Source organism: Rhagoletis pomonella, unplaced genomic scaffold (assembly GCF_013731165.1).
Source record: "Rhagoletis pomonella isolate Grant_MI unplaced genomic scaffold, Rhpom_1.0 Rhpom_scaffold_00002, whole genome shotgun sequence".
Lineage (NCBI taxonomy): Eukaryota > Metazoa > Arthropoda > Insecta > Diptera > Tephritidae > Rhagoletis > Rhagoletis pomonella.
The window spans coordinates 76,864,295-76,884,432 of NW_023458556.1; the positions used below are offsets into that span (position 1 = coordinate 76,864,295).

At 37.7% G+C, this 20,138-nt stretch overlaps 2 protein-coding genes across 4 annotated transcripts in view; both read left to right on the forward strand.

Annotated features, from left to right (window-relative positions):
* Positions 1-20,138, forward strand: part of LOC118734088 (diphthine methyltransferase) — a 239,010-nt gene that overhangs the window by 82,198 nt on the left and 136,674 nt on the right.
* On the forward strand, positions 6,573-18,691 carry LOC118734087 (equilibrative nucleoside transporter 2; the record flags this gene model as incomplete). 3 transcript variants are annotated; one of them, XM_036463790.1, is given in 6 exon segments in its annotated part: positions 6,573-6,873; positions 6,935-7,408; positions 7,462-7,547; positions 7,612-7,811; positions 7,879-8,002; positions 11,686-18,691. In XM_036463790.1, coding segments are annotated over 5 exon segments (1,173 nt in total), but the record flags the coding sequence as incomplete, so codon positions are not given.

The window sequence follows — 20,138 nt, forward strand, 5'->3', positions numbered from 1 at the left end:
TAAACAAAACGCTTGCTTTATAAAGTTCTTTTTAATTTTTTTTTAATTATAATTCAAAACTACAATTTACAAATTTTCTCTCTTTTAAATTAAGTGAATAGTTTTTGTTAAATTTTGTTATAACGTTAGATATCATCATCAGTCTTAAATATGTACATATATATTTCAGGCAGAATTCATTATTAAAAACAATAATCACATTTTTAAATTAAAGCACAGTTTATTGAAAAGACTAATTGTCAACTAGACATGGTGCAAATGACCCATAGACTTTATTGCTTTTCCCATTTTTCCTTATCTTATTTATTTAGTTTTGTTTTCCAATGAATACATATCACTTTCACAAAATTGGCAATACATTAGGTTGTTTGTACAATATTGGACAGGTGTCTCGGTATGTGTAAAAATATGAAAGAAAATACCTAGCACGACCCTCCGAGATTTAGGACAACATGAGTTTTGCCCGTATGCATTCCCCCGTAGCCTTCGAGCTATTTAACGAAATATTTACTGATGGCGTTCTCTTTTCTCGAAAAAATGTCACCTTCTTATATAGCCACATTATCAGAGTGCATCATTTTAGAGAAAGACCACGCATGAAGCTTGTGAAGATGCTGAGAAAAGAACACAAAAACTTCATAGCCCTGGCGCAGGGTGGAATTAACGCAACATTATTTCGAGAAGAGAAAGCGCTATGAGTTTCTGACGGTGTCTTCGAGTCTGGGGTTGTACCCGTTACTCTTTGAATAGAGTTTGGTTTCCTGATTACTTACAATAGTAAATAACGGCAGTAATGTTTATGAAAAAACAGGAGCCGTGGAAGTAAACCACAGACGGAACTGCAGTAGCAAAAGTCACTGGGGAATAGATGCGTCGTTAAATATTTACTTATAGTTTAAATCTTCCATTTAAACTTACCAAACAAAAACTGTTATATCGCCGAAAAAGCAGGATCAGTGGCAGCGAACCACAGACGGAGTTGCAGCGACAGGAAGCACATACCAGAACAACTATAAGTCCTTGGGGGAATCTCTACAGCGATGTTTTTTGCCGAATTAATGTTTAATTTTCAGTTGCCAACGAATAGAATAGAGTAAATGTCAAAGAATTGTTCAGTGATTGCAAATCAGTTTTGGAATAGGCAATGAGGTAGTTTAGTACTTTTTTAAAGGCGGTAAAATGTAGTTTTTTTAAGAGGGAAACATCGATTTATCTAAGGAAGCCAAGATGGCGGATTAGAGCGAGAACGCTGTCAATATCCAACACCTTGGATTATTCCACCATGATTTTTTACCACGTTTTCCTCCAACATTTCGCATAGCATGGAGTAGGCAGTCTTCAATGCCTTCCTCTTAATATGAAATTCAATGTCATCTTCTTTCGAAATGTCTCGCACATATTGATCTTTACAACATTTATCATACGTAATATTAGAATCGTTAGGGAACAAGCTTATCTTCTCCAACATTTGTATGCCATTATATTCAGTGGCTGCACTTTTTAACAGATCTATAGTTCGAAGTCTATTTACACTTCACGACCATGTAGACGTTTGCGTTCTTTTTCACAGATGAAGCTTTTTTCTAATGGTAAATCCACAGTATACAGTAATCCAGATAGGCAAAACAAAAAATTTAAATATGCTTATTTGACAATTTATTTGCATGTATTGGTTGATATTTTTTCACAGTTGTCGTTTTCTTTAACCCAAATGAAATCCAATTTCAATATTTTCTTATAGTGGAAAATATTTTCAAGTCACATAAAATAAAACAACGAGAAAAACAAAATTCCAAGCAAATCAGGCGGGCAGTGTAAGCGATTATAACCGGATGCAGTTCCTACATAAGTCTTATCTGGTTCAAAACACAACTTTGAGTGAATAATGGTGGGCTGATTTTGGAAAATGGACCCATAAATTAGGGGGTAAAACAAGTATTACTTAGCATAAAGGTAGAACTCTCTAATTTTCAAATATACCACTCTTATAGTGGAGACCTCCAAAGTTTTTATGAAATATGTACCCAAAGTTATATATCGACGCTGGAACTAATGCAGGAAAGGTTTATGCATATAAGCAAGGCCGTTTTTCAACGGTATAAAAAGTATATACAGTCTTACATACATACATATTTATCAAAATATTCAGAATGACGAATTGGTGAATGAATTGGTTCAGTCGTGTCTGTTTGTAAACACGCTAACTCGAACAAAATTTAGATATTTTAACGAAAGTCGGTGCCGAAGTTGCCTTTGGTATAATTTAGGTTAGTATTAAATTTTGGCAATAACCACGACCACCTCCCATGTAGTAATCAACAATATTTTTGTTTTATTATTTTTTTTAACGAATTTCCCTGTTAAAATTGACATTTCAAATATATCAACAAACATTTGGGGGTACTTTTGCACGGTGACAGGTAATAAGGTCAATGGAATAAGGTCAATTGACTTTATTTCGCTCCAGGGTGGGAAACCTTTTCTAATATTACCTTTTCAAAAGCGAAATAAAGTCAACAAAAATTTGGGAATAAAGTCATTGACGCTATTTCCTCATTCAAATGGAAATAGCGTCAACAATGCTTAAAGTATGTCGATTCATAGAAATAAATGTTGTTCTTACAATAAACATGCCCGTAAGTGTGTTTTTTTAATAGATGAAAAACGTTATTGCCAAATCCCCTCAGTTTTGTGATATTAATCCACACACAATCATGAACTACCACCAATTGATTGTATTAAAATAACTAAATTACGAATATGTAAAAACACGATGCGAAAAACTAAACGCCTGCGCACAGCTGGAATACGAGAAATATTTGAAGAAAGAGTGTAGAAATGATCCATAACTTGCAAAACATGTTTCGTTTCCACAAAAATAAAGGGAACACTATTAAATTGAAGAAACAGTCCATGTCCAAAAACCCCGGAGGAACACTGAAAGAATTCTGTGTTTTAAATTAGCATATTTTGAACGAATTCCGAATGTCTAAGGTGGAAAAGAAACCAACCTTTCTATAAGGAAACAATTATAGAAAAAGAGTTTTCTTATACTGTATTCATGTCTCCGCCAGCAATTTGTGACGACATAATTTAAAAGCAGCTAAGGAGAACGACGACACTATTTATTAGATGACACATTCAACGAGCCAATGTGCCAAAATGCGGGTATAAACAATTATTGATTATTTAATATCGGAACCGAGATCTTATATGTTAATTGATTGGTTTTCACACACTTTTGAAACACAAATTATATGCTTTCTTACTGCAGACAAGTTGTTGCCCTAAACCACAGCAGAAATCTTCCATTCAGGGCTGCCAACTATCCTTAGTTATGAGGTGCCATATTGAGGATAAAAAAGTGCCAAAATGTGCCAAATATAAAAATAAAAGTGCCAAAAAAGGTGTCATTCCTTTTAATCATTCACATTTAGCAATAAAATAAAGCTACATTTTCCAAACAAAAGTGCAATCATAAAATAAGATAAACCAGTTGAATATCCTTTATAAATTGGAAAATTTTAGTTGAGAAAAAGAAGTGCACGCAAAGGATTTCACAAAAATGTATTGAAATGTTATTTTCTTGAAAAATTAAGTGTCATTTGAAGTAAAATAGGGACAAATGGCACGATTTGAGCCAAGTTGATATCCCTGCTTCCAATAACTTACAAATATAAAAATGTGAAATATCTGCACCAGGGTGAGAAATAAAGTCAATTGACCTTATTTCCGTTGATCTTTTTACCTGTCACCCTTTTGCACCAGTCATTGCCTATGGGTTAATGACAAAATAATCCTATACATGCACAATATTTCATGTATTAATTTTCAAATAAGCATATTGTCAATGGCTGGTTTACTGTATACTGTGGGTAAATCTTACTGACAGGGTCGTCGGAACAAAATTGATTGTCAATATCCCTAATGTCTCCCTGAAAGTTGCTTGATACTTCCGCACTGAAAAATTTGTTTTCCCAACAAGTAACTTGATAACACTTAAGGTAAATTTTAAATGTTTTGAAATATCACAGTTAAATGGGCGAACACGTAAACTTAATTTTGGGCTCTATATTACGATGCCGTTTTCACGTAAACATTTTGAGATATTTAGTGGAGAAGTTTTTTGAAAAAAATCGAAGTTTAACAAAGGTAAAATTAAAAAAATAAAGATTTTTTTTTAGTTTTTTCATTTTCATTTAATCAAGCTGCTAACGAAGAAAATCGGGGATATTTAAAAGAATGGTGAATAGGCAAATGAAATGTGCAATGATTTTTTCGATGCTATATGGGCTGCTAATATGTTATCCATACGGCATTTACTACGCCATGTAATGCATACAATGAACCAATAGCCAGAATTATAAGGCTTTGCAATTCTCATGCCTCACTTTTAAATTGTTGTGATAATAAATGTAATTTCAAACTTAATCTTTTTAAAATCTATATTTAATGCATAATTAAACTTTGTCTTGAGTTAAGTAATAGTCTGTAAGAATTCTATTTTCTGTAGACTAGTGAATAATAAAAAAAAAATAAAATTATTAAAAAAACTGAAAATTAAATATGTCGTCATTCCTGCTTATATTTCATACCAAAAAATCATTGCGCATTTTTATTTGCCTGTTCCCCATTCTATTAATTATCCACCGATTTTCTTCATTAGTAGCTACATTTTTTCGTAAAAGAACTAGCTTTAATTCAAATGAAAAAAAATTACAACAAATCGGTTATATCTTTTCCTCCCTGTTAAAGTTTGAAATGTTTTGCATAAAACTTCCACACTAAATATCTAAAAATTTTGAAGTGATACGGATTTTCTGAAAACGGTATTGTAATCTAGAGGCCAAAATCAAGTTTACGTGCTTAGCCGTTTGGCCATGATATTTTGGCCTCCCTCTAGGGCAAGATCCAAGGCCGACTCACCAATTTTATTTTCGAAGAAATAATGCCATCAAAGCATAAAATGGACCTTAACATTATATTAGCTACAAACGAGAAAAAAGCGCTATGATCCAAATATTTATAGTATAAATTTTGAAACGAATCTAACAACTCAGTGAAGTGGGTATTATCATTGTCCAACCCTCCACACTTGGAAAATGTGAATTTTCTGTGCGAGAAATATAATTTAGTTTTATACTTTATGAGTTTCGTATTAAGCTGATATCTGACTTCAAGTATTAGCATTTTCGAAGTTATTAAATTAATGGTTAAAGAGAAATTATTTAAAGTTTCAAGGAAAACGAGTTACAATGTCCCACCTGTCACGTTGGAATTCTCCTTATTTTATTCCATTTTACAAAATTAATTCTATTATACTGTTTCAGCAATCAATTTTAAAATTTATCAGACTGTTAAGATTAAAAGAGAAAAATTTTCCGAACAAAATAAAAAAAACAAATATAAAGACCAGCATTTTGGCTTTAACAAAGGTAAGTGGCGTTTTGCGTACCTTTCCAACCTTATACCTCTAGGGCTGCCTACCCCAGCAATCAGATAGGCACATTCCTAGACAAATACATATTAACACTTGAAATGCAAAAGCACGTAACAACATCGCAACTGAAATTGAAAAAGTTGTGACCAATATTTCAATTTTTTTTTTTTATTTTTATAAAATCGTATTTTTATAAAGTTATGTGGGAGTTCTAATTCGATGAAATCCATCATATAATTCAAAAAGTGAATTTTGAATTTTTTTATTCATCTGAGTAATCTGATACAAATTTTTGTTACTATAATTGTAATCTAATACTCATTCGATTTACGATTCCAATCTTTATTCAAACTATTTTGAATCTGATATTAAAGTAATCGTAATCCCCAGTCTTAAGCGGAAGTTTTTCTTGGTTATTTTTCGCAATTCACCCGCACCCGGTATACTACAGTGATATCTTTGTGACATATAATAGAACGGAAAACAGCAAACAAATCAAAAAATAACAAATTTCGTAGAAAAAGTTGTAGTAGTTTTAAAAAACAGCAGGTGCACGTGCTAAACTTTGTTGGCGATTTTCGATACTCCGGCTTGCGGAAACCGTCAGATTATATACTTCCCGTTATCCTTGAGCTACTTGCTTTAAAATAAAAAAAAACTGACCGCGCTTGAGAATGTTAAGGTAATTTATTTTTTTGCAAGTTTGCGACCCTCCCAATCCCTTGCGTCACGCTCAAATCGTCAGATTATTAAAATGCACACTTTTCAGAATGTGATTAACCCACCATTTCTTAATCTGACGCGCTCGAGTAAATCCACCTATAAATTTTTTTTTACTATTCTGATTAGCTGTCCTATGCGCGCGGATCTACACAGATGGCTTAAATTTGGCAGAGGTACTCAACAGAATACAGGGTATCCCCCATATGTAAACCTGACGCGCTCGAGTAAATCCCCGAATCCCCTCTTGGGCTCCCCTACTATTAGTGTGGGCAACCGTGATGTTTTTCATCTCTGGGAAGATAATAGCTGCAATAATTTACCATGATTTATATCAAAATGTCTGGTTAGATTAACCAAATAATAATTTAATACTTCTCAAAACACAGAATTCTTTATTTCTGCCTTTTAGTATTGGATGTATAAATTCAGAAACACCACTGTCACTGCTAACACTGCGACGCCGGATCTGACCCCTATGCAAAAAAGCTTTACCAGTGATCTTACACTCGCTGCATCTATTTCAGGCACAACATTTCTCATACTGAACGCTGTTTATGGGCACTGTATCTCTTTGAAAGTAAAAATGCTCGGAGCATTGTTTATGATTTTAGGAATATTCATTGTAACGGCAAGCTTTGTGGAAGTTAACACAGACCAATGGCAAGAACAGTTTTTTCTTATCACACTTCTCACTGTAGTCATCATTAACGGTAAGTAAGGCCGAGTTTTATAAATAGAATTGAATATGTGACATACTTTTTTCTTCTGTAGTGTCATCGGCCGTAATGTCAGGGGGAGTATTCGGTGTTGCTGGACTCTTTCCATCACATTACATGACCGCTCTGGTGAGTGGTCAGGCTTTGGGCGGTATACTCTCCGCGCTAGCTTTTGTTTTAGTATTAGCATTCGGTGCCCCTCCTAATGTTACTGCTTTGATATATTTCATTATTGGTAGTGCTTTGGTATTACTATCCATAATTTGTTTTGTGATTATGTCGCGTCAGCCATTTTTCATATACTATTTTGAGGGTGGGGACAAGTATAAAATATTGGCCGATATACCTTCCCATAGTCGCAGTGCTGATATTGTAGTGCAATCGGAGCCGAATGTAAAGGAAGTCTTTGCTAAAATTTTCATTGAAGCAGTCAACATATGCCTACTATTCGCAACTACACTTTCGATTTATCCATCAGTTACAGTACTAATGCAATCGGAAAATTATGGCAGAGGACATGCTTGGAATGGTAAGTTTTTGCAGTACGTTGTTACACTTTAATTAATAAATTGTGTTTTCCAGATATTTACTACATACCAGTAATCAATTATCTTTTTTTCAATTCTGGAGACTACTTTGGTCGAATACTGGCGGGATTGTGGGAAAGAGTGAGTTAATAATGGTTAAATAAATACAGCGTTCTACTTATTAACTGTTAATAATCTTCTTTAGCCGCGTGATAACCCACATACTGTTATTTTGATGACTGTGATACGCCTGCTATACGTTCCGCTTTTTCTTTGTGCAAATAGTAATGTACATTATTTTTTACCCATTCTTGTACATACAGATGCAGCATTTATGATAATGATTATTACTTTTGGTATAACTAATGGTTATCTGGCCAATATATGTTTAATTATGGCTCCTAGGTAATTTTGAGTTCGTTGAAATATGCCCATATAAAAAAATTAACCGTAAAAATATCAATAATTGCAGATCGGTCATGCAACATGAAAAAGAGATGGCGTCTTCGATTATGGCGGCAAGCTTAAGTTTGGGTCTGGCTGCAGGATCTTTACTTAGCATGGCTTTTGTGCAAATGCTTTAGCTCGCCAAAAGTGTAACTCAAACTTAGTGCTTTATTATAATATAAGCTTATAAATAATATCTAAATACATCCATATACCTGGCAATAAGAAATAACAGCTAAAGTAAAAGTTGACTTTAGTATAATGCAAAATAAATATAAATTTGTGACGTCTCTTTTGAGCGTCTTCAAAAAATTATCAAATAATTTTTGGATCGCAATCTTAAATGGGGCATTTCCAATCGAAGTGCTATTTTCCCTTTTTAAATTTTTTATACGATCCAAATAAGCTTCGGCATTAATTTTAACATTCGCTTTCGCATTCGCAATAATCAATGCGGTACTTTTGCCAAATATTTTTTATTCCGAAATAAAAGTTCTTTCCGGATAATAAACAAACCGCTTATCCAAATTAAACGATTTTGATATCAAATGAAATGGATTTAAATAGCATTAAATCTGAAATGTCTAAACGAGGAAGGCCACTTATTTCAATAAAAATGTTAATTAATTACCACAGAACAAAGCCTTGGGTCAGGTATATGAATTTCTTTAGTATAAGATTGTAATAAAAATATATAAATAGAGGTGGCGACCTTCGTTCGTTATTTCTGTTTCAAAGCTATTTCAGTCCTCTTTCATATGATACCAAATTCGTTTAATTTTTTCTTTTTTATTTACTTTTATTATTATTATTATTATTTACTTTTATTTCGGAATTTAGACCAAGTTAAAAATAACAGTTATTTTCAGTCCCTGGAATATTGCGCAAGCGCATTGATAAAATGTATATCTGGCCAGTCACAGAAGAAACGATTAAAAATGAATTACAGAAACTAAAATCGAAAAACGCTGATGACGTTACAGGTTCTCCGAATTCTACCTACTGCACATAAAAATATTTGTCCCCGATCAGATTATTCGATAATCAACATGAAAAAATGTTAAACAAAGAAACAATCAGGGTATTCATATAAACGTGTAAATGCATCGCAACTGTGTAAACCTCGTAAATAAACCGGGTTTCCGTACAAAATTAAACAATTTTACAAGGTTTACGTGGATATAAGGCTTTTACGCGTGTAGATGAATTGCCCTAATGAAAAAAGGCTTAACTGTTTGTGAATGACCACGTTAACTTTTATTGATTTATTCTATTTTTGACTGAAAAATTGTATCAGCATAAGCGTGGCTTTCTATTATAAAAATACGGCTTTCCCACGGCACCCCTTACGTAGTTCGCTCTCTCATACGTAATTCGGACTCCAATTACCCTTCGAATTATTACGTAATTCGCCATACAAAGTTTTGAGAGCGAATTACCTCATTTGTTTGTAATTCAGATCCAATTACCATGCGAACTACGAACAAATCGATGCAATTTCTAATTTTTATCGGAAATGTATCGAAACTATCCCACAAATAAAAACCTGCATATTTCTGAGTATCAAAAGTAAAGTTTGTAATATAAACTGGTATCGAATCGAAATAAAAATAATCGATGCAGGAAGAAATCGTCAAAAAATAAATCGATCTTTACAGGCGAGAGGCAGGCCGTCAGAACTCTCACGTGAAGTATAAAGTTAGGGTGTTGGGTTAAACATGCAATTTTCTGCGAAAATAAGTGACGAGGTAAAGTTCTGAAAATTTGCAATATAATCGAATACAGCATAAGAAAGTAGGGAAAAAATTGTCAGAAGTCTAGGCGGAAGTTAAAGATTCGTCTGGAGGCGCTTATGTTGCAAAAAATGTTTCAACAATTATGTCACTAGGCAAACTTCTGGCAATTTATATACTTACTCTGTAATTCACAATAAAATTGCTTGCAAATTGTCAGAAGTCTAAGTGGAAGAATAACAGAGGTATTCCGATAGTAAGAGCGTCGGTGCTCCACTCGATCCATCATTCTCGTATTCTTGTCGTCTGTCAGGGCAAAATTACTATGCGCATTTGTAAGCTAGATTATCTGCATAAGCATGCCCGTCTGTCTCGCGTTTTAGACAATGAGCTAAACTTTTATAAACAAGTAATTCAAATTAATTGTGTTTCTGTTTTGATAGTGAGCAGACAGCATTGGAAAAATGTGTCAAGGCATATTCATCAAGGTAGAAGTGACAACTCAGTCGAGTTGACTATAATGTCAAAAAATGTAAACAAAGAAGACACACAAAATTACACACTAAAGGAAACACACTCATTTATAAAATCGTTTAGGCAATTTTCTTGCTTTTACTAGCCCCATGTTTTTGAGCATTTATTTTTTACTCAAATACCTAATTCTGAAGTATATTAGACATCAAAAAAAGTTTGATTCTTCTCAATTTAAATCAGAACTTAACTTCAATATTTTCGCTTTTGTTTTTTGCGATTCTAAATTTTCCATTAAAATTATTAATAATTAGTAGAGCACCCGCCGTCGTTCGGGTAAACAGTAATTCAGCATACAGTTTCTTTCTCTTTAAATTAAGGCGTCCTTATGGGCCCTACTTTAAGCTTTATCGTGCTTCAACTAATATATGCTGATCATCACTTTCTGTACTACAAATCTTGTTCCATTATTAATAAATGCGTTCCCTAACTCTCAAGAGGTTGCAAGAATTTACAGGAATTTACCAAAAAGCGTTCCCGTACTCGGTTCTCTCGCTCTCACCCGATTCTCTGAGTGTATGAAATTTCTACGTGCTAAATTAGATGTAATTTATTTTAATTAAACACAATATACTTAAAATATGCGAAAATCAGGCGATAAAATTATTTTTAATATCTTCAAAATATTCTCTTGTGATACTTTTTCCTACTTATGTACATGTAGTTAAGAAATGAAGCCATTTCAAAATCATTTCGATTGATTCCCATATTATAATAGTTCATTGAAATGATTGAAAATTTTGAATTTTACTTTTTATACCGTTAATTCCTATAATCCAAATTGAATTTAAATTTTCAAACATGTGGAGTCCCCGCTATTCATATGTTGCTTAGTAGTAAGGCCTTTTTAAGACTCTTCCGATTAAACCATAGATTGTAATAACTCATTTAACTTATAATATAATTGTATTTGAATTTAGATTTATAACAGGTGGCAACCCTCTTCAAACTTTGGAAAACCCTACATGTTTAAGCTGAACATTTCTAATTTAAACTCGAGTTTTAAAACAGTTGGCAACCCTTTTCGAATTATTTTCTTACTAAACCCTATTAAATCCTTCTTGTCTGACGTCCATATTGAGATACATATTCCACACTCTGAAAAAACATTCCTTGCCGCTAGGAAAATAGTATATTATTCTAAGGAAATATTACCTTGAAATCGCTCCAATGACATGGCTGCCTTAATATGAGTAAACGATTTGACTCAGTTTAAGGAAAACACAATTCCTTAGTTTTTAGGAAAAATTTACTTGCCGTTTCATCCCCAGTGAAGGGAATAAGTATGACATTTTGCTCGCGGCGCTCGAACAGTGGCAATGGCCGACAGAGCAAAGCTCTGGAGTACTAGTCGAGAGATGCATGGTTCGGAGTCCCAGAGCAGGAAATTTTTTACAATATTTTGTTTACTGTAATTTTTTAAATTGTATTTAAAAAACAAATTTATATAATTTATTTTTTATTTTATTTGAGTATTTATTTAGGTTTTTCCATATATGAAATAAATTTTACAATTTGTAATTTATATTTAATATTTAAATTGAAATGATTCACTTACCTTACTCTAGCCACCTTCAACCTGATTCGAACCTGCGATCTCAGAACCCGAAGCTGTAGTCTTCACGCGACGCCACAACCGAAAAAAAAAAAAATTATTACTTACATTGAGTAAATTTACTTCTTCAAATAAATGACGCCCTATTTTGAAATGAAGGAATAATTTTTGAAATTGAGTAAATTTCAGCGCAACCTTGCTGATCTTTTTTGCAACACTATTGCCACTACTTTACCACTATATATCTCTATTATGAGACAAATCAGATCAAAAATATGATTTTTGGTAATAATTCGACTCCAGAGCCATCTGGGGGTTTAAGTTGTGAACCAAACACACGTGCCGAAGAATTATATATGTATTTACAGGTAGGTAAAAGTTTCAGTATATTTGGAAGGTGCCACGCCCACTTTTCTTCATGAGTATGGGAGTGATACCATATCAAGTTCCAGGACTCTACCACAAATACTTCCAGAGATAGGCGGTCGATTTATATGGGGACGAAATTTATTATCGGCCTATAACCAAAAGGGGTCCACAATTTCAAAGAAATCGGTACAGCCGTTTGCGAGATAACCTCTTATAAAAATAGGGGACTTCTCTTATATAATTGGAATAGATATTAAATATGTATACGTAAATAGCCAATACCCGATTGCTTTGTGGCGCCTTAAAACGCCTTTCCAACTGTAAAACAATCATTCAATTCTGTTTTATGTATATCTATAATACGTGTACCGAATTTCAAGAAAAACGGAATGTTTGAGATTGTGGTAATTTCTCCAGGTGTATCCCCCTACTAGCATACCGACACGGCGCCTATGTCATGCTAAAATCGCCTGATTGTAGCGTTATACCATTTCTTCGCATTGATATACGCATGCTGCTACTTGCATACGCATATATACATATGTATGTACTTATGTCGACGACGTCGCCGACTGCATAAAATTTTTATGTACGTACACACGTTATCACATATGGTAACTGCATAATATGTACACATCATTTTAGATGCATGCCTTTACTTATCTGCTATATACGTATGGTTCGCATTGCTCATACATAAGGTACATACATACATAGCTACAAGTGTACATATGTATGTGCATACCTACATTATCATTAATATATTGTTACAGTTTTTATATAAGTACCATTCCTTGTGAACTTGAATATTATTATTGGAAATAAAGTGACTGAGTTAAAAGGGCAGTAAGAATTCGGTCCGCTTACTTGCTCATTCGGTATTTTCTCATACATTTTTTGGTGCCTCCTGTGAGGAACCGCGATCACTTGAATCCCGTGTAATGTAATGGCTGCATTAAAATTACGTGCTTCGGCACATGCTTCAATTTTGCGCCTCGGGAAAGAAGTCCAGGACGAAAATTTCGATCCGGATAAGGTGGAGTGTGAGGTTTTACTTAGCCGAGTAAATCAACACTTTGATCGGTTTGTACAACATCATTTCGATCTGGTCGGCAAGGCAGAGGCAGATGAGGTTTCAGCACATGACGAGTTGTTTGCTTCAACGGAGGCGATGTATACCACAATATGCATCACATTACAGCGCCGTATGCCTTCCCAGAAGGCAGTTAATGCCACGACTTCCATCACCAACCAAATGGCTGACATGCGCCTGGACCCTGTATCAATTCCCAAATTCGACGGGAAGCCTACAAATTGGTTGGCCTTTAAAGACCTATTCGAGGCAATGGTTCATAGCCGAACAGATTTTGATCGATCCTACAAATTGGGCAAGCTGCGGCAGTGCGTCGACCAAGAGAATGTTCCGATGATTGGTGGGTTGTATACTGGCGGGTACGAGGAAGTATGGTCTGAGTTGAAGCGCCGCTACGATAATCCCCGCCTATTGTCTGAGACGCATGTACAGAGCTTTCTTGATCTACCAGAGAACCCAGCCGAGACTCCACTTGCGCTGCGGACCATCGTTGATTGTGTGCGCAATTAATTCCGTGCCCTTGCCGTCATGGACGTTCCCGTGAAGCACTCGGATGCAATAGCAGTTCCCGTAATTTTTCCGAAACTACCGACAGTAACACGAGACGAATGGGGTATGAGTCTTGTAACCGTCAATATACCGAAGCTAGAAGACTTATTAATCTTTATTGAGCGACGTGCCAACAACATAAGCTCCACCCCACGGTCCGTAAGCATTCAACACTCGTCGCGTCGTATAGCCTCTCGTACAGTCAAGGCGCATGATGCATCCGCAAAGTCAGCATCTTCCGCAAGTACAACGGCTGCAGATGTTACTTGCCCACAGTGCTCGGGCAACCACCGTCTCATGAAGTGCCAACGTTTTCACAACCTGCAAGTACAGGAACGCTGGGAAGTTGTTAAGCGCCTAGCAGTAGGTTTTAATTGTCTTCGATCGGGGCATACCGTTCGTCAGTGCTCCTCTGGTGTGTGTTCCGGTTGCCAGCAGAAACACAACACGCTCCTCTGTCGCAGTGCAGACACCACGCACATGGTTAGTCAAGTAAATACATGCGCCTCACCGTCAGCACCCGCAACAGCAGTTAGTCCTACATCATCATCTAATTCACACACTGTGGCGCCCCCTAGCTCTGCAGGACCACAAGTGTATTCACGTAATCAATGACAGATGGATGAGGTCCAGTCATTCGTTGTCCAGGGTGACCGGACCATCTTACTTGCAACGGCCAGAGTGCTACTTTCGGATCGTTATGGACAGCTGCACAAATGCCGTGCATTATGCGACATCGGATCTCAGGTGAGCTTTCTCAGTGAATCCATGTTTAAGCTTCTCAACCTTCGCAGAACCTTCGGTGAGATACGTGTGGAGGGGATAGGTTCAAGTGCATCTGCATACACTAAGGGTACCACAGCGGTTCAAATGCGATCCGCCATTGACGAGACATTTTCTCTGCAATTTGAAGTCTATATTCTGCAGACGATCACTAAACCAACACCTGCGTCCAAGGTTGACACAATCGCCTGGGATCACATCTCAGGTCTCCAATTAGCCGATTCAACATTCGGTACACCTGACAAAATCGATTTACTTATTGGCGCTGATATTTGGCCCTCATTGATTGCCGATGGAATTGCTGCGTGACCCCCCGACGATCCGTGCGCGCTCCGTACCCGCCTCGGTTGGGTTGTGTTCGGCCCGCAACGGTCAACACATCAAATGATACGAAGTGCACTCTAACTACCAGAACATGCATCAGTGAGCAGCTACTGTTGAAATTGTGGGAGGTTGAGGGGATTTTGCCTAAAAATGATCTCTTGACAGACCCATGCGAACGAATTTTCATCGACACTGTACGGCGCACAGAAGATGGCTGCTATAGCGTACAGATCCCATTTCGTCCAGACGCGCCAACTTTAGGAGACTCCTTTCAAGCAGCGCGACGTCAATTTTTTCACGTTGAGCGAAGGTTAGCCGGCGACTCTGAGCTTCGCAAGAACTATACAACGTTCATGCAAGAACACATAGCACTTGGTCATATGAACGCAGTCGACTATGACTCTTTTGACTCAACGCAGTGCTATTATATTCCCCATCATGCGGTGACGGGGAAATTTCGCGTAGTATTCAACGCATCCTGCAAAACAACAAATGGGGTGTCTCTGAATGACACACAGTTTCCGGGCCCACAGCTTCAAGATAATCTGATCGACATTATTCATCGATTCCGCCGCTATCGGATCGCAGTAACGGCTGATGTTAAAAAAATGTTTCGGCAGGTCGACATCGCAAATGGCAACGTATCTTGTGGCGAGAGTCTCCAATCCAACCACTGCGTATCTTTGAGTTGGCAACAGTAACGTATGGTATGACAAGTGGGCCGTACAATGCGATCCGTCAATGTGCGGTAGATAACTACGAAATAGTTGACAACGCCAGCCGGGCAGTGGTAGCGAAAAATAGTATCCTCGTTGGGTTTTATGTTGACGACTACCTGGAAAGTTTCGATTCCCCTGATGACGCTGTTCACCGTGCCTATGATGTCGATGCGATCCTTCGGCAAGGTCACTTCATTCTTGACAAATGGAGCTCGAACTGCGCAATGACACTTGCAGCTGTCACCGACCCAGAGTGGTCAACCACTGAAATTAAATTATGTGGCTCCGATGCTACCGTTTTAGGCTTGCATTGGAATCCTCTAAGCGACCACTTACTTTTTAAGGTGAGCGTTGCAGAATCACATACGTCACCCACAAAGCGCACCGTTTTAAGTGATGTAGCTAAGTTGTACGACCCGATTGGTCTGCTGGCGCCAGTTATTGTCCTGGCAAACATTTTTTTCAGACGCTGTGGAAGGCAGACCTTAAATGGGATACTCCGTTACCTGCAGAGCTGCGGGATCAATGGCACGTATTCCACAACGGCCTTCGCGAATTGGCGCTTATCCGTGTACCCCGTTGGTTACGCATGTCATCATCTTCACCTGTAACACTTCATGGGTTCTGTGATGCCAGCTCAAAGGCCTACGCTGCAGTTATCTACGTAAGTAGCATCTCTGCAGAGGGCGATACCCAAATGGCCCTTGTTACCGCAAAAACTAAGGTGGACCCGGTGAAGGAAATTACGATTCCTCGCTTAGAGCTTTGTGCGGCACACCTACTTGTAGTAACTCTACGTAATGTTCGTCGGGCGCTACGTCTCGAGAACGTACCTTATACACTCTGGAGTGATTCCACCATAGCGCTCCACTGGATTCGCAAGCCACCATGGTCGTTAAAGCAAGTCGTCGCTAACCGCGTTGCCTTTATACAGGCCAACACAGATGTTAGAAGTTGGCGCCACATTCGCTCCGAGTTCAATCCGGCTGATTGTGCGAGTCGGGGATCTCTGCCCACATCTCTTCAGAATCATCCATTATGGTGGACAGGTCCGCCTTCTTGCCAACTGCGCTATGGAGACGATGCAACCGTCCCAAAATTTACTGAGGATCAACAGCAGGCACACGCTGTGGAGTGCCATCCTTTACGTACATTAGTCGCTATTCGCTCTGATCATCAATTGCTCATGACGTCCGAATATGGCTACCGAATACCTCTTATTGAAAAGTTTAGTACACTAGCTCGCTGTCCTGAACACAACTGCGCGACTGAGACGCTTTCTGCCTTCGTTCAGGGGTCAGAGAGCTGAAGTTATGGCAGCCGAGGAATACGAATGGGCCCTGCTTGTGACTGTTAAACAGGCTCGATAGTCGAAGTCATGTCTTACCACTCAACCCATACTTGGATGCTGAGGGTATACTTCGAGTTGGTGGACGCCTCAAAAATGCAGATATTACCGACGAGCAAAAACACCCAATGATTATCCCTAAGGGTGCCTTTGCTATCTTACTCATCGCTGATGCTCAGCATCGATGTCTTCATGGCGGTATCCAGCAAATGCTGCAATACTTGCGGCGAAGGTTTTGGGTGATGCATGCGCGCTCACAGGTGAAGACATATGTTTGGAGATGCACTTTGTGTTGGCGACATCAACGAAATCTTCAGCAACAGCAAATGGCAGCGTTGCCGCGAGAGCGAGTACTTGTGGCGCCACCATTTGCAACTAGCGGCCTGGCCGTTTCATATACGCATAGGTGGAAAGAGATCAACGGCAACCACAAAAACTTACGCAGCTATATTCGTGTGCATGGCTTCACGAGCAGTCCATATAGAGCTTGCTGAAGATTTGAGTGCCAGGTCCTTCATAGATTTACGATCGCTTCGTCAGTCGTCGCGGTATTTGTGCCAAGCTCTTTAGTGACAACGGCACTCAGTTCGTGGGGGCCGAAAGGCAAATGCGTGAGGATTTTCACACATGGGTATCCACATATGCCCAACAGCACGTTGCTCAAGTAGGGACGCAATGGAAATTCATTGCTCCGTCCGCACCGCACCATGGAGGAATCTGGGAGGCTGCTGTTCGCTCAGCTAAGAAGCATTTACTGCGCATTATGGGCCGTCATTCATTGCGCTATAACGAGCTTCTGACGCTGCTAACGAAGATGGAAGCATGCCTTAATTCACGGCCACTGTTAGCATTATACGATGATCCAGAAGGTGGCCTAGCTCTAACGCCAGGCGACTTCCTCATTTGCCGGCCACTAAACTGTCGCCCTGAGCCACCACTACCAGATGTTCCTGACAATCGCCTACATTATCGGCAACGCTTGCAAAGGATGTTCGAAAATTTCTGGCGTCGTTGGCAAAACGAATATTTAAATTCGCTCCAAGCGCGCAGTAAGTGGATGAGACCTGAACCAAATTAACAACGAGATGATGTAGTTCTTATTAGCAATGAGAACTTGCCCCCGGCGTGCTGGCGACTGGGTCGAATCACTGACATCCACCCCGGCAGCGACGGTCTTGTTCGCATCATTACGATTGAATACAACGGAGACCAGTTAACGGCAGGAGTCATGTACGTCAAACGTCAGTGTCAGCGCCCAATACAAAAGGTAGTAAGGCTTACCGGAATACAAGAAGAAATTCTGAACCGCACGGCTTCAGCCGGGCAGGATGTTTGAGATTGTGGTAATTTCTCCAGGTATATCCCCCTACTAGCATACCGACACGGCGCCTATGTCATGCTAAAATCTCCTGATTGTAGCGTTATACCATTTCTTCGCATTGATATACGCATGCTGCTACTTGCATACGCATATTTACATATGTATGTACGTATGTCGACGACGTCGCCGACTGCCTAACATTTTTATGTACGTACACACGTTATCACATATGGTAACTGTATAATATGTGCACATCATTTTAGATGCATGCCTTTACTTATATGCTATATACGTATGGTTCGCATTGCTCATACATAAGGTACATACATACATACATAGCTACAAGTGTACATATGTATGTGCATACCTTCATCATCATTAACATATTGTTACAGTTTTTATATAAGTACCGCTCCTTGTGAACTTGAATATAATTATTGGAAATAAAGTGACTGAGTTAAAAGGGCAGTAAGAATTCGGCAAGCTTACTTGCTAATTCGGTATTTTCTCATACACGGACCATATGTACATTTTTTTCGAATAGATCTGTCCCTGGTCCACATATCAAAAAAAAGTATTCAATATGTTAACCCGGCTAATAAGCTACCTATGCCCCAAATTTCAAGCAAATCAGAACATAAAGAAAATTTTTTCGAAATCCGGAAAAAAAGATATTATATGCTAATCTCGGCAAAAAGCTACCTGCGGCCCAAATTTCAAGCAAATCGGACCATAAATAAGATTTTTTTCGAATAGATCGGTCCCTAGTCCACCTACCTGAAAAAAGTATCCTATATGTTATCGAGGCAAAAAGCTACCTACGTACTAAACTTCAAGCAAATCTCACCATAAATACAATTTTTTCAAATGGCCCCTGGTCCACTTACCGAAAAAAGAATCCTATATCCTAATCTAGGTAAAAAGCAACCTACGTACCAAATTTTAAGCAAATCGGACGATAAATACGATTTTTCGAGTAAATCGGTTCCTGGTCTACTTACCGCAAAAAACAGGATCCTATATGCTAATCTAGGTAAAAAGCTACCTACGCACCAAATGTTAAGCAAATCGGACCATAATAAGATTTTTTCGAATAGATCGGTCCCTAGTCAATCAACCTACCCGAAAAAAGTAAATTTTTTTTTGGCCTAAAACATGCTGGTTGCTGAAAGCTACTTATATACAAAATTTCATGAAAATCGTACGAGCCGTTCGCGAAATTACCTTCTTCTTCTTCTCTTTACATAATTAGTATAGATAGATATAGATATAAGGAACAGCTGTTCGTAAACGGCGGTTTCCGACTAAATTTCAGTTTTTTGCAAAAGTATACATACATATGTCATTCCTGTCATAAATATATCGATGGTCCTTTACAAAAACGACACAATTCAAAATTCAAAAAATAAAAACTCATACTATTGTTAAGTGACTCATGTCTTTAATCGTTGTCTTATTCATGTATAATCTTTACTACTTCCTTTAGTTAGGATTAGACATGGGTTAGCCAAGGATTAGAGACATGAGCCTCTTAAAAGTAATAAAGGATTTGATTTTTCGAATTTTGAGTTGTGTCGTTATTGCAGAGGATCATCGATATGTGAATTCATATATTTCGATAATTAAATAAATTCGAGCATAAATACGATTTTTAGTTACATATACATAATTTAATTTCAGCGCCACCTGGCGCCAATTTTTTTTCGAAAGAATTCTTTTTCCTGTTATCAATACATATTTTGACTCTGAGGATAATCGGACCATAAACACGATTTTTAGTAATAACTCGACCCCAGCGCCACCTGGCGGCTCTTATTTTTTGCAATGGTATTGTTTTTCCTGTTGTCAATAGATATCTCAAATATGGGGCGAATCGGGCCATAAATACTGGTTTTACTAATAACTCGACTCCAGCGCTACCTAGCGATTGTTTTAAAACTTATTCTGCTATTCGGAAGGT